Source organism: Phascolarctos cinereus, unplaced genomic scaffold (assembly GCF_003287225.1).
Source record: "Phascolarctos cinereus isolate Bilbo 61053 unplaced genomic scaffold, phaCin_HiC Scaffold_726;HRSCAF=1367, whole genome shotgun sequence".
Lineage (NCBI taxonomy): Eukaryota > Metazoa > Chordata > Mammalia > Diprotodontia > Phascolarctidae > Phascolarctos > Phascolarctos cinereus.
In genome coordinates, this window is record NW_027556098.1 from 266,931,286 (window position 1) to 266,946,906 (window position 15,621).

Here is a 15,621-nt window from a genome sequence, read left to right on the forward strand (position 1 = left end):
CTTTTCATATGTTGCTCCTCATAACAGCCCTTTATACTAGGTGCTGTTATTGTCCTCATTTTACAGATAAAGAAAGTGAGTTTAAGAGAAGGTAAGGAATTTGACCAAAGTCACAAAGCTAATATCTGAGGCAGTATTTGAACTCAAGTCATACTGACTAGTGGTCTAGGACTCTTTCCACTATGCCACCTAACTTCCTTTACTAAATAAAATATGACATTAGAATTGCAGTGGAGGCAGCATTTTGTATTGGCTGTAATCCTAGGCTTGAAGTAATAAAGATCTGAATTAAACCCAGCCTCTAAAAACTTCTAGTTCTATGGCCCTAGGCAGCTCATTTAATTACTTTGTTGTTGTTCAGTCTTGTCCAACTCTTTATGACCCCATTTGGTGTTTTCTTGGCAGAGAAGCTGGAATGGTTTCGCCATTTCCTTTTCTAGCACATTTTACAGATGAGGAAACTGAGGCAAAGAGGGTTAAGTGACTTGCCCAGGGTCACACGACCAGTAAGTGTCTGAGGTTAGATTTGAACTCAGGAAGCTGAATCATCCTGACTCCAGGCCCAGCATGCTATCCACTGTGCCATCTACTAAGTCATTAATACATTGTCTTCTGCTTTTGTGGAGGAAGTTCCCACGTAGATATTCTTTATGCCGATGAAGTTATAGATCTTTTGCATATTTACATTCGAGAGTGGTAAAGTAAAATGGGGAGGTTCAAAGGGGTATGTGAATATCTGAATATCATTGCTATTTGTGGAGGGAAGGGAGGCCTTTATGATCCAGAGCTGGGCCTTAAAGGATAAATCTATACAAGATTGGTAACTGTGGAACCAGAGAAGCAGGAATTAGGGGGGGAGAAAGCACTTGGCTGTGTTGTTTTGAGCCTGGGTTTCTTTCCTAAGAATGTTTAGATTTAGAAATCTTGTGATGCCTGGAGCAGAAATCACTTTGGAAATGAAGACTTCTGCTGATCAAAGTTAAACCCAGTCTTCAAGAAGAAGGAAAGAGCAGTGTCTAGGCATTGTTGATATCACCTGAGGCACTGGGGGATGGTATCAGAAAAGATAGCGAGGATAAAGGACCTGGCAGCAGTAGAAGAAGAGATAGGTATAGACTAAAGGCTACTTGTTTTATCTGGATTTAGGGGCAGATAAGAGAAACCAAAGCATGTCTTATTACTGGCTTTCTCCATTTCCTAATCTGTAAAATGGGGATGATAATACCACCTACTTCCCAAGGTTGTTGGGTGCATAAAATGAGATACTATTTATGAAGTGTTTTGCAAACCTTAAAGCACTTTTTGAAATACTGGTTATAATGAAGATGGGACAGGTAGGTGGCACAGTGGATAGAGTGCTGGGCCTGGAGTCAGGAAGACTTATCTTCTGGGGTTCAAATCTGGCCTCAGGCACTTACTAGCTGTGTGACCCTGGGCAAGTCACTTCACCTGATCTGCCTCAGTTTCCTTATCTGTAAAATGAGGTGGAGAGGGAAACAACAAACCATTCCAGTGTCTTTGCCAAGAAAACCCCAAATGGAATCATGAAGAGTCAGATGTGACTGAAAAATGACTGAACTGCAGCAACAATACTGAAGATGAGGAAGAGGGTGATAATCTCCAAGCCATGCTGCATGGCATTGCTCACCTCACATTCACCCGAAAATAGACTCTAGTTTTGGCTGGAGAAGCAATCACACGTTCAGAAGAAGCTTTCCCATGCATGTTGAAAAAAAGTTTTGCTGGTACTATTCATTAAGACACATACCAAGCCATGGGCCCAGGACTTAAAAAAAAAAAAAGAATCAGACCACAGGCCTAGAAGAAATATGAAATCTTTAACCTTTTTTTTTTAGATCCCTTTTGGGTTAGCTTTTCACAGGAAAAACTTTTTACTAGATTGTATTTGGAGATACTCAACACATAGGCACCAAGTTAGTCCTTGTGTTCTCCTAGTCTAGAATTTTACAGAGGAGTACAAAATATGGGGGGAGGGAAGGTGGCTCCAGCTCTTTACAGCTGCTAGCAATGAATAGCTTTTGAAAATCTTACAAATCTCCAAGAGTGAAACATCCAATTGGTGACTCCGCTATTTCGTAGGTCCATATGGATTATCGTGAGGGCACTAAGTGTTGTGTGTTGATCCACTCAGAATTCTTCATCCTTTTCCCTCTTCACCACCTGCACTTTACTATTAAAACCTCCTTTATTTATGTTGATATGCCCAATTTTAATTTACCCATGCAGCCATTCATTTAAGTCTTTACTTAGTATTTATATAATCGTTACTGCCTCTGCTTTTAAGAAGCTTTTCTACTCCATGAAAAAGTCAGAAGTCATGCATATTTTTGTGAATAAATTTGTTTTCATATGAGTTTCAAACCCATTAATTAAACATCCATTAATGGATGTGGCCATTTTTTCTTCAAAAAGTTCCTGAATCACATACATAGAACATCCATTATGCATTTTTTGATGGTTTTAGCCTTTGTAAAGTTTCGTTTTATTTTCTAACAACCTACTGTTCCTTTTCCTACCATCTCCCTCATTCTCTCTACAATCCAGTCATATTGGCCTGATGTTCCACACCATCTCTCCTCTCTGTGCTTTTTCTCTAGCTCTTCACCATGCCTGGAATGTGCTCTCTCTCTCTTTCTCTCTCTCTCTCTCTCTTTCTCTTTCTCCCCCCCCTTCCCTCCCTCCCTCTCTCAATGTCTCTACATGCTGGAATCCCTGGTTTCTTTCAATACCTTTCTACCTTCCATACAAGTCCTTTCTTGATCCAACCTCCCTCTACCCCCTCCCATCTACTCATTCATTTTCATCAAGATTACCTTCTATTTAATTTCTGTTGGCCTTACATCAACCTGTATATGGATATATTGTTTCCTTATTTAAATGTAAGCTTTTTAAGAGCACAGACTATTTTGCTCTTGTCTTTGTATTCCCAACACTTGGCACAGCGCCTGGCATATAGCAGGTATTAAATAGATGCTTTTTGATTGATTGATTACTCGTGCCTTCTGCCCCCAGGTACTAGAGTGTTTAACCCATTTGATTTTTTCTTTCCAGAAGGTCAAGGCTTCGTGAGTGAGGATGAGTATCTGGAGATCTCTGGTATCACACGGGACCAGTCTGGGGAGTATGAATGCAGCGCCTTGAATGATGTTGCTGCTCCAGATGTGCGGAAAGTAAAAATCACCGTGAACTGTGAGTTGTCATTCAAAGCTTGCTCTCAAGAAGTGTGTGTGTGTGTGTGTGTGTGTGTGTGTGTGTGTGTGTGTGTGTGTGTTGGGGTAAATGGGCAAATAATGGGTCAGGGGAGCAAAGAAAGAAGGGGCCTCATCCTATTCAATTTACTGAATGACTCAGGATGGTATCTTCAGTCAAATACCCTATCAAGGTACATACTCCCATATCCAGCTCTGTCTGTATTTTTTCTTGAAATCAGATTGGCTTCTGTAATTCCTACTGAGCTTTCAGATGGGTCGTTTTGTATCTGTGGGTACCAAGTTGTCTCCCTCCCTTACACGCCTTATGAAAGCAAAACATGTTTGGGAAGAATCCATTAAATAAGTATTAGTGTAAATGTAATATCTTTAACAGGGAAATTGTTGTTTGGGATGCTAGATTCAAGAGATATCGTTAGGAAATTATTGGCATCATGGAAGGGCTCCCTTAGCAACTCTTTTATGATCTAACTGTTTACTTTGCAGATCCTCCCTATATCTCAAATGCCAAGAACACCGGGGTGTCACTGGGTCAGAAGGGCATTCTCAGATGTGAAGCTTCTGCTGTCCCATTGGCCGAATTCCAGTGGTTCAAGGAGGAAACCAGGTACCCAGAAATAAGAGATGGGGCTACTTTGAAGCTGAGCAAATAGATCAAAACATCTCTTTTGAGTTCAAGTCCTTTTATTTACCAGTGGGAGTAATAAGATAGGAAGGTGTAGAAATAGCAAAAATGTTCTTGCTGCTGTGGCATCTCCCACAAATACATCTCCTTGTCAAGTTGTAAAGAATTTGCTAGAACTTATGTGTTAAGATAGCTGTTTCATACTCTGTATTCAATGAATTTGTTCAAAATCTCTTATTCTATATAAATATCCCTACCTTTAGAGAAAGAATGCCTATAGGGCCTGAGTTTGAATTGTATCTCTGATGTTTCATGTTGTGACCTTGAGCAAGTCATTTAATCTACTTGGTCTTCAATCACTCAGTCATTTAGCTTTTTATTAAATGCCTACTGTACCAGACACTGGACCCTGAGAATGCCAAAAAAACCCAAAAAACCAGAACAGTCCCTCCTCTCAAGGAATTTATAGTCTAAAGGCGGAGACAACATGCAAAGGACTATGTACAACTAAATTGGAAGTGGTCTCAGAGGGAAGACATGAAGATTAAGGTGGACTGGAATAGGCTTCTTGCAAAAGGTTGGACTTCAACTAAGATTTGAAGGGGGTCAAGGAAACTAGGATGAATCGATAAGGAGAGTGAGTGTTCCCCAAATCAGAGACAGCCAATGAAAATGCTCAGAGTCTAGATATGGAGTGTCATGTGTTAGGAACATCAAGGATGTCAGTGTCACTAGGTCACAGAGTATATTGTGGGGAAAGAAGACTGGTGAGGTAGAAAGGGATGAGGTTAAGAGGGGCTTTATAAGTCTAAGAGAGGCTTTATGTTTCATCCTGAAGGTAACAGAGAGAAACTGAAGTTGATTGAATGGGGGAAGGTGGTGTGTAACATGGTCAGAATTGATCTTTAGGAAGAAAAATTTGATAGCTGAATGGAGAATGGATTGCAGTGGGTAGAGACCTGAAGCAAGGAGATCAATCAACCATCAGGTTATTGCAATAGTCTGGGCATTATGCACAGTTAGCATATGAAGATCCAACAAAGGAGACAGAAAATGACTGGTCAGAAAGTTAAGAGAAAAACAGGGAAAAAGCAGTGTCCCAAAAACCTGGAAAGAAGCAGTATTAAGGAGAAGAGGGTGTTTAACAGTTTCAAAAGAGACAGAGAAGTTAAAAATTATGACAATTAAGAAAAGGCTATTAGTTTTGTCAATGAAGAGACTATTATTGACTTCAGAGAGAGCAAATGAGATGGGAAGCCAGACTTCAAAGAGTTAAGAAAAGAATGAAAAGAAAACAAGTGGAGGCACCCATTATGGATAGCTTTCTCAAGGAGTTAACAGCCAAAATGGAGGAGAGAAATGAGACAATATCTAGCAGGGATGGATGAATAAAGTGAGGTTTTTTTGAGGATGGGGAATACATTTTGCATATTTCAAGGCAGAAGGGAGTCAGCCAGTAGAAAGGATCCATTTAAGATAAGTGGGAAAGTAGGGATGATAGAGGAGGCAATCTGATGGAGCCAAATCACTTATGTAAGGACAGGGGTTTTCCTTGGCAAGGAGAAGGGTCACCTCTTCATGTAAAATGGGTGAATGTATTCAAGTGGCTTTGAAGTGGGAGAAGACATTTGAATGATGAGATGAGGAACGGAGGAGAAGAGCTCTCTGCAAGTGACTTCATTTTTTTTTTTTTAGTGAAATATGAAGCAAAGTTCTCAGCTGAAGATTGGAGACAGAGGAGCTTTAGGATGTTTAGGGAGCAATTAAAAGGTTGGAAGAACCACTGTACTAAATGGAATATAGAAACGATCTGGAAAGTTGTAAAAGGATTGCCTTACCCCATTGAGGACCTATTTGGGATTACATAACAAATGTATACAGGGCCCAATCAACAGGTTTCATGAATTTTTCTGACTTTGTTCCCCAGTGCCTGTAAGTAGGAATGAAGGCAGTGAATGGTAGGACTAATCCAAGGCAAGATCTTTTTAGGATAAAGAGGCAAGAGTTCAACTAGTTCACCAAGAGGTCAAGATGGAAAAGAAAGAAAAGCGTAGTCAGTCCAGGATTAATGACCAGGGAAAGAATTGAGACGTAAGAGGACTGGAGATTTCAGTGAGGATGAAGAACAGGGATTGGCATTGCAAGGCACAGGGAGAAGCAGAATGTCAATAGACTTGTCAGATAAAAAATAATTAGATCTGAAACACTTGTAGGTGATGGTAAGATCAAGGGTATGACCATTTCTTTGTATAGCTGTAGTGAGATGGTGGAGAGGGTTATAATTAGTAAATTGAGGAGTTGAGAATTTGGGGTGTTTAAGTCAGTACCAATATGCAAGTTGGATTTATAGAATGAACAGAGTTGGGAAGGAGAGGATAATGTAGAGCTAGGCACTGTAGTTACTTTGGAGGGAAGGAGAGTGTCTTGGAGATCTGTAGAAAACAGTCACCAGAATGTTGATTGGATAATAAATATGGACTGAATGAAGAGAGGTTACTCAAAAGAGGAGAGGCAGGGGAGCTAAGTGGTGCAGTGGATAGAGCACCAGCTCTAAAGTCAGGAGGACCTGAGTTCAAATCCGACCTCAGACTAAAAACACTTGACACTTACTAGCTGTGTGACCCTGGGCGAGTCACTTAACCCCAACTGCCAAAAAAAACAAAAGAGAGGTTACTGAATGATGGTGGTAGAGGGAGTGCCTAGAAGTACCAATGAAAAGCAAGGAATAAAAATCCTGTGTCATCAGGAGGGAGCCAGGTCTCAGTGAGTACAAGAAAGATAGATGGAGAGAGAAAAGCAAAGGTTTAAGATTGATAGTCAGTTTGTTACCTGGACCTAGCATTGTAGAGAGCAGAGTGGAAGGGTTTGGTAGTTTTAGAGTCAGATATTGAGGGAGGGAGTTAGGTTGAGGGGAATGGGAATACAGGTTTGAAGAACAGGGTTAGAACAATGGCAATTAGGTGTTTAGAATCACTGAGATGGGGTAGGTATTCTGGGGTAGAATTATGCTAATCATTGAAGAATGAGTTCAGGTAGGTTATCCTTATGCATAGGGGTTTGGCCTTGGGTAGAGTTGTCTCAGGGTTTAGGCAGCTGTGTGTATCTCTGGAAAGGGATTAGGAGGGGAGGGACCATGGAGGACGCCCAGGCAGAGACAAGGCATGCATTGTAGAGCTGTAGATGGCCAGAAAGGGTACCTGGAGTGCAATGGAATGGCTGCTTGAGAGGCAGGCATAAACAAGGCAAGCCCTTTTTGGTGGTCCTGGCAACTGATGGAAGGGGATTAGTAGTTAGCCTGTAAAGTTCCTTCCAGTTCTAGTTCTCTGATGACCAGATTTTCCTTTTTGCTCCTGATGGTGGTAATGATGATGATGATGCTTGGAATTAGGGAGATGAGGATGAGGAACAGGGGGGTTTTATACAGGAGGTAGAATTACCACGTGAGTATTTTTAAGGTGGTACCGATGTATCCATAGCTCAGCATCTTTCTGTCTGACTTTTTATTCTGTCTTATAGAACCATATAGATAGTGTCACCCTCTCATTTCAGGTTAGCCACTGGCCTGGATGGAGTAAGAATTGAGAATAAAGGCCGCATGTCCACACTGACTTTCTTCAATGTTTCAGAAAAGGATTATGGGAACTACACTTGTGTGGCGACAAACAAGCTTGGGAATACAAATGCCAGCATCACATTGTATGGTGAGTTCAGAAAATAAGTCTATGTCTCTAGTGGGCGTAGTTTTAGAGCTGGAGAGAGAGGAAGAGGGAGAGACAGAGATAGAGAAAGAGAAAGAGAGAGAGAGACTGAGACTGAGACTATGCATGGCCTGTGCCCCTGAGAGTGAAGGAATAATGAACTCTTCCCCTTCTCTGCTCTCCCAGAGGATTTGATGTTGTTAATAAGATGAATAATGTCGCCCGATCCCTTTGGGAGGTGGTTTCAGTGTAACTACTCTCACTACAAGGCATGCATCTGGCTTTAGTTAACATTCCTCTGATTGTCACAGGAGAAAAGAAATTAAGCCAGCCTCAATGGTGTCTGACTTGCTGAAATGTAGACAGTTATTATGATTGAGAGTTCAAATGCAGTATCATCTAGAGGTTGAGGGATGGGTAAAATGAATTCCCAAGGTCCCTTTGGTCACAATATTCAATGCTTCCAGTGAATTTTCTTTTTCAGTGTTTAAGACAACTTTCTGCTGTCATTTTTATTCTCAATCTACTGGAATAAACAGAGCAGAAACCCAAGTACTGCTACACCCCTCCCCTTTCAAATATCTAATTATTCCCTGAAAGGACTATTTTTTAATATGTAGGGATGTGTACTCCCAAGCCATGAAACCTTTTCTGAAACCTATCACAGCTGTTCCTACTTCCCCAAACATCTCATGCCCATCCCTTTGTGACAATGTCCCCTCAGCTTCTCATTTCATGTGCCATAGGTCCCAGTGTGGGGAATATATGTATGCCATATAGAATTTATTTGTTTGTTTGTTTATCTGCTGAAGTTTGGTAAGAGGGGAGCATCTGGTGCATAGAGCGAAGAGGACATCAACTTTCCATGCTCACCTTGGACCCCTGAACAAGCTTTCAGCATTGACATTAGCTAAACTTTATCCATCAACCATCTCAAATTTGTGATCTATGTCTTTTGTTTCCTCTCTGCATTGTGTGTGCATTGTGCTGTGTGTGTCTTAGAAATAAGCCCATCATCAGCAGTGGCAGGTGGGTACAGCATGTTCCTTCTTCATCTGCCTGCCTTTATGCTGATGCTTTTGAACCTAAGCCTACTTCAGAGCCCCCTTGCCTGCTCCACCCCCCTAACTGATCTCTCTCTAAAGGATAGACTTCAAGGGTCTCAGATTGTACAGCCTGGTAACATTCACTTAAAGTACAGTGACTTTGCCATGCACACATTGGAGATATAATCATTACTTGCCTTGCAAAAATAAATTGGAAGTGGGTTATATTTTTGGTGATATGAGCACCCCTGATTTGTGTACAAGACAAGGGGGATCCAATGGGAGCCCAAAGCAGATGAATGCCTCACGTTGACCTGCAGAGATAGCGCATTGAATTTAGTGTAGCTTCTCCTTGGAGACAAAGATATGTTCAAAGCTTTATTATGAAAAGGCTGCCTTTTCAAAGGAGAGGCTCAGTTGGAATTGGCCTATATTTGGGATTTGATTTCTTCCAATAAGCGCTAGAGTTACTGCTCAGAAGATAAGCAGGGCAGGGTACTCAAGTACATTGCTGAACCCAACATCCAAGTCTAGAAACTAATCTAGTGTAGGAGGTGCTGAGATCTGAATTGTCCAGGGTTGCAGCCACCACCCCCAGTCATTCCTCTGAAATCATGGTCAGCCAAGGCTAACCTATCATCACCAACTATGCATGTCTACCATTCGATACTGCCATCACATTTCTCACCCTGTTTTTGCCACTAGTAGGTATTCTGATCAAGTAGAAACAGAACAGAACTATAAGTCAGGAAATCAGGGTTGGAGCCACTGGCCAGCTATGTGATACTTTAAAAAAATTACTTAATGGAAAGCATTGGATATGGAGTGAAAAGATCTGCATTCAAATCCCAGCTCTCCCACTTATTTGTTGTATGACCTTGAGCAAGTCATTTAATGCCTCTAAAAGTCCCAATAGGCAAGATTGAAATTTTAATGTTTGCCATTAATGCTTGTTTTTAATGCTTTTAGTCAGTCAATAAATATTTATTTAAGTACCTATTATGTGTCAGGCACTGTTCTAAGTACTGGAGATACAGAGAAAGGCAAAAAAAAACCCAGTCTCTGATCTCAAGGGGGTTATAATCTAATGGTGAAGATAGCATGCAAATAACTATGCACAAACAAGATATATATAGGATAAATTGGAAATAGTCAATAGAGGGCAGGTACTGGAATGAAGGGGGATCTGGAAAGGATTCTTGTAGAAAGTGGGATTTTAGCTGGGACTTGAAGGAAGTCAGAGACTCCAGGAGATGGAGATGAGGAGGAAGAGTATTTCAGGCATGGAAGACAGCCTGTAAACATTCCCAGAAGTGAGAGATGAAGTTTCTTGTTCAAGGAACACCATGAAAGGTAGTGTCACTGGGTAGCAGAGTCCATGGATAGGAGGGAGGCAGAAGGTATAAAAAAAAAACTGAAAAGGTCGGGAGGGTTGCAAGTTGTAAGAAAACTGAAAAGATTTGGTGGGGGGAGGTTATTCAGGGCTTTGAACACCAAAGACAGGATTTTATATTTGATCCTAGAGATGATAGGGAGCCTGGAATTTTTTTTAGTAGGAGAGTGACTGGTCAGATCTGTACTTTAGAAAGATCACTTTGTCAGCTGAGTAAAGGACAGACAGTAGTGAGGAGAGAGTTGTGGCAGGCATATCAATCAGCAGGCTACTGCAATAGGCTGGCTGTGAGGAGATGGGAGTCTGTACCACGGTGGAGGCAGTATCAGAGGGGAGAATGCTGTGAGGATCAGATTATACAATGGGTGTCAAGTTCTTTATAACTGAAAAGCATTATGAATATTACAAGTAGCAATCTGATCAAGTTCTTTATGCCTCAATTTTCCAGTTTGGAGAATGTAAATAATAGTAACTGTCCTACTTCTCACAGTGGTAAGGATGAATAAAATATCACATAAAAGTACTTGGAAAAGAGGAAAATCACTAAATAAATGCAAAGTATTTGACTTCCTACTAATACTTCCATTGCTGTTATTTCCAGGATTGTTCCTTGATGGGCTAAAAGATTGGTAGGATGGAAAAATTAGATCATTATGGAAGAAATGACAGTTTGAAAAGTGTGGGGTTTGAGAAATGTCTAGGCCAACAGTAACAAGGGTAGGGATAGATGATGGCAATGAGAAATGATTAATTCTGACCAGCAGATTAATCCCTCCCGAGTACCCTTCAAAAATTCCCCTCCTTTTCTCTTAGAAATCAGGTAAGTGGCACAGTGGATAGAGTGTTCGGTCAGAAATCAAGAAGACCAGAGTTCAAATACGGCTTCATACACTTACTATCTGAGTGAACCCGGAAAAGTCACTTAACCTGTTTGCCTCAGTTTCCTCTTCTGTAAAAATGAACTGGAGAAGAAATCGCTCCAGTATCTTTGCCTAGAAAACCACAAATCTTGTCACAAAGAGTCAGACATGACTGAAATGACTGAGTGACAACAACTAAATCCTATTTGTCCAACCCGTTGACCTTTAGCCTAAAGGTATTATACCATTTGATAGATCAAGAAACTAAAGTCAAGGGAGATTTGGTTCCCCCAGAGGCTGGCTGTATACCTATCCTATTATTTCCTACTCTATATCCACTCCAGATACCAGGGGAATATCTTCTCAACTCTTCGCATCTCTAAAGTCATATGATTCTAAGATGAAAGGCATGAGAAAAATAAGATAAGGGAAACTGATTCTCCAAATTCATAACCCTTCATTTACAAAATGATGTCAGTTGCCAAGGCTATCAGGAGAACCGTACTCCAAAAGGTATTTGCATTTTATTAGGTAGAATGGGCGATTCAAATTCCCCACTGGTACCTTGGCATCCTGACATCATGTCTAGCCATCCTGCAGCAAGGGATCGGTTTATCCAGCCTAGTTTATGTCCACTCTGGCTCAGTAGGATGACCACAGCTTTACCTCACAGAGAAGCCACTCCCCCTTCCCCATTCTCATCAGCATGGCAATCTTATTTGGCATCTCTGCCATGGAGAAGACCTCACGACTCTGCCCAGAGAGGGCCAAGGAGGAAGGCTTCTTGACTTGATTACATCAGGCACTATGGAGAGTGCAATGAGCCTAATGAGGCATATAAACGCTGGGATTACTTGAGCTGGCAGGGGCGAAGCACAGGAAAAAGCAAACAAAGCCGGGAAACAGGAGGAGATGCAGCAGTGAGGAAAACAGATTTCTCACATTTTATCTGTGAAATTGGAGTGGCATAAATTAGTTACATTAAGGAATTAAGTGTCAGGAATGGAGGTAATTCATAGGAATGCTAGAACTGCAAATGAAAATGGTATGCTGTGGTACAAGCGGGCATCTGGATTTTTTTCTCAGGCAATGTTAGGCTGCCCAGAGCAACCATGACTGCAGTGTTTGCTTCTGCTACCAGTAGAAACAATGGTAGGCAGAAAGAGGGAGGTGCCTTGATTATATTTCACCAGTGTTACTTTCTCCATACCCACCATACTCATTGGTTTAGGCACCTCGACAAGCCAAATCTCACTGGTTCAGAGTTTCTATAGACCAATCTCTCCCACTGCCAACCTTCCTCTTACCTTACTCCCAGATGAGCCCTGCTCATTGCCTCCCAGGCAAGAAAGCCACCAGTGACTTACTTGCCTTCTCTCTGCTCTCTTAATATAGCTTCAGTTAGAACAGTGGTTTGTAATCTGGGGTCTGTGAACTTTTCAGAGGGACAGACAGAGAAAGAGAAAGAAAATTTCACTCGGTTTCTTTGATGATCAAATATATTTTATGTTTTTAAATACATTATTATGAGAAATGGTCCATAAGTTTCACCAGACTGACAAAGGGGTCCATTACATAAACAAGGCTAAGAAATCTGACTTAGACCTTTGCTCCATTCTTTCAAGTGGCACCATGGGACTGAGAAGCTTGATCTCGAGAGTTTTAAAGATTCTTCCTGCAAACTTCCACTAGAGTAGTATGCTTCTTGTGATAAGGTTGGTGTGTCCCAGTGTGGGGTTTCACAATCTCTCTGAGTCTCAGTTTCCTCACCTATAAAGTGAATAGGTTGAATTAGATGACTTATATGCCCCCTTACTGCTTTAAAATGGAATCAGGGGGCAGCTAGGTGGTGCAGTGAATAGAGCTCTGGCCTTGGAGTCAGGAGGACCTGAGTTCAAATCCAGCCTCAGACACTTAATATATACTAGCTGTGTGACCCTGGGCAAGTCACTTAGCCTTGATCACCTCACCAAAAAGCAAAACATAAATAAATTAATTAATTGGAATTAGAAAACCTGGGTTTAAGTCCCAGCTCTACCACTTGTGACAAGTTTCTTAAACTTTCTGAGCCTTTTCAGTATAATATGAGGAAAATCGTTCCTACTCTTTTTGCCTCACAGGAATGTTATGAGACTCCAAAGTATTAATGTATGAGAAAGAACTTCTTAAATTGTAGAGTGCTATGCAAATGCAGGTAGTTATTACTACTCAGTGCCTAATATAGTTTCTGGCACATAGTTGAGATAGCAATAGGGACTGGTCCTGTGACTTCATTGCTGTGTGCAATTCCTTTGTTAGGAAACTCCCTCTACCAGTGCAGGCTGCTGCCTTCTCTACAACTTACAAACTTACTGCCTTGTTTAGAACAGTGAGAGGTTAAGTTACTTGTCCAGAATCACCATGTGTCAGAACCTGTTCTCTATCTAATGCACTACCCTTCCTCTTACTTGACAAGGTATTTAATAAATGTTGGGTGATTTATTGATAATCCAGAAAAAGATCTTCCCTATACCTTCACTATCTCTTTAACTTGAGCCCACCCACTATCCAAGAGAAAACTAAATGATGACCAGAACCCTGATCTCAGTGCCACCCATGCAATCTGGGGTGCTATTTCTCTGACCTTTTCCTTAGCCTTCACTAGGCCCTAATTATAATCAGGCTTTTTGGGTCTCAATACTTCCAGATAATTTAAGATAACATCAAACTTTCCAATTCATAGTTTAGTAAGAAGCTCATCATAAGATTTCTTCCTGAAGAAGCATCACATCAAAGGCTGCACGTATTTGTCCATTTCCTGCTGATAACGTGTGTGGTGTTTAAAAAAAAATCCACAGTTTAGGTCCAGGTGGGAGGGAATGAGTCAGAGAGAAATACCATTGCTTTTGGCTGATGGAAGCAGTGTAATCACTTGTATTTTCCCCAACCTGCAAAAAGTCAACATATTAGAAAAAAATATGCAGACATTTCACATTTCATTTCTGATGAGTTTCCTTGTTGTCCTCTCTCCCCACCCTCCCCTCTCTGAATCATTGACATCTGGTTATTAGTCTAGGCATTTAGAGTTCTAACACTTACGCATGGCACTTGGGAAGGGGGGGGGGAGGGCATGCTGATGTCAGCATAGACACAAGAGCTTACGGGAAGGCAAAGACTAAAGTCTTGTTTCTCTCAAGCTTATGATGAGCCAACAGATTTGAATTAACTTTTGATGCCCACTTCTTAAGCTTTCATCTTTGTGGAATGAACAAACTGGAGAGAATTAAGGAACACCAACAAAGATGGCGCCTTTTTCTTTTTTGCTTCTTCATACAGAAATCCTAATTGCACTACAAAGCCTGGCCAGGCTTGCTTGTAATACAACACAGAACCATGTTTCTGCTGTAATTAAGAACAATAGAGGGAAAGTTCCTTTTGAAGGCGAATGATTCGCCTTCATCAGCTGGCACTGCAGAAAATAGGTTTATGTTCCACCAACAAGTACCATACACATGTTGTCTAATTAGATTTCTTTGCTCCTCTTTTTTAATCATTAAGAATGTCATTATCCTTTTGTTTCCCCATTAGAAAGGTCAGACAGTTCACATCTTTACTTACAGACTCTGTAGAAATTTCCTGAAGAAATTCTTCTCTCTTTTTTTGATATCTTATGATAGTTTGTTAAGCACTCCCTTATATCATTAAGTTCTACTTTCTTAGGCTGTTTTAGGCCTTCACTCTCTGACCTGCCACTCCCATCCAATCTCTGTCATAGAGTCCACTGTTGCAGAAGAAATGTATTAGATTTCCAAAGCAACATGGAAGGAAATTTTTTTTTGACATTTTTAGTTTATTTACTTCTTGCAAGGTGCACAAGGTTTTAATATTATAAATGGCAGGATCTCGTCCCTGAGTTTACCTTATTTCCTAAGATTCATGCTAGCTTTTGTAGTTGGTTCTCAACACCTGCCACTCAAGTGGTTCATTAATTAACTCTTGAATATAGCAGTAAATTGTTGAGTCTAGGATAACTAGACCTAGAGTTTGAAGCACTGTTCTGTAAATATCAGTCATATTTACCTAGTTTGCTTTTTTAAAAAAATCATCTAAATTCTGACTTTAAAAAGCCTAGTCCTTAATAGATTTAATTCAAATTTACCTAATACTGAAAAGGTGAGCAAAGCATTTTCCTCAAAATAATCCTGTGGGGAATATAACTCCAATAGGAACAGTCCCATTTTACAGATGAGGAAAATGAGGCTCCGGGATGTTAAGCGACTTGCCCAATGTCATATAGCTAGTAAGTGCCTAAGTCAGGACTTAGACTCTCCTCTCATGACTCCTAATCCTATGCTCTTCTTGCTATTTCTGAAGTCACTGAGGAAAGTGATGGGAAGTTTTTTTTTGTTGTTGCTATTGCTTGTTTGTTTGTTTTTAATGTCCGTCTATTCCTGTGACTTTCTCAGTATAGGCAGCCTGCAAGACTTCCTCTACCAGTGCCTGAAATCCTGAAGGATTAAATGGTTTGTGCAGTCATACACAGCCAATATGTGTCAGAAGTAGGACTTGAATCCAGATCTTCTTGACAAAGAGGCCAGTTCTCTATCTTCCTCCATTTGTATGTGTCATTCTTTCATTTTGGACTTGGGGAAGCTCCATCTTAGGAAAGAGAGGTGACTTGACCACAGCTAATAAAAGACAGAACTGAGATAGGAGCCCAGGCCTTCTCACATGAAGTCAAGTACTTTCCCCCCTCTGCCATCTTGTATCCACCAAAGAATAATTTATGA

General features: G+C 40.8%; 1 protein-coding gene across 2 annotated transcripts in view; it reads left to right on the top strand.

Moving 5' to 3' along the window:
- Positions 1-15,621, top strand: part of OPCML (opioid binding protein/cell adhesion molecule like) — a 1,421,771-nt gene that overhangs the window by 1,391,200 nt on the left and 14,950 nt on the right. For both annotated transcript variants that reach the window (XM_020963819.2, XM_020963818.2), the window contains 3 exons: positions 3,073-3,210; positions 3,717-3,837; positions 7,405-7,556. In XM_020963819.2, coding sequence (XP_020819478.1) covers positions 3,073-3,210; positions 3,717-3,837; positions 7,405-7,556 — 411 coding nt within the window. The remainder of the gene's footprint in view (positions 1-3,072; positions 3,211-3,716; positions 3,838-7,404; positions 7,557-15,621) is intronic.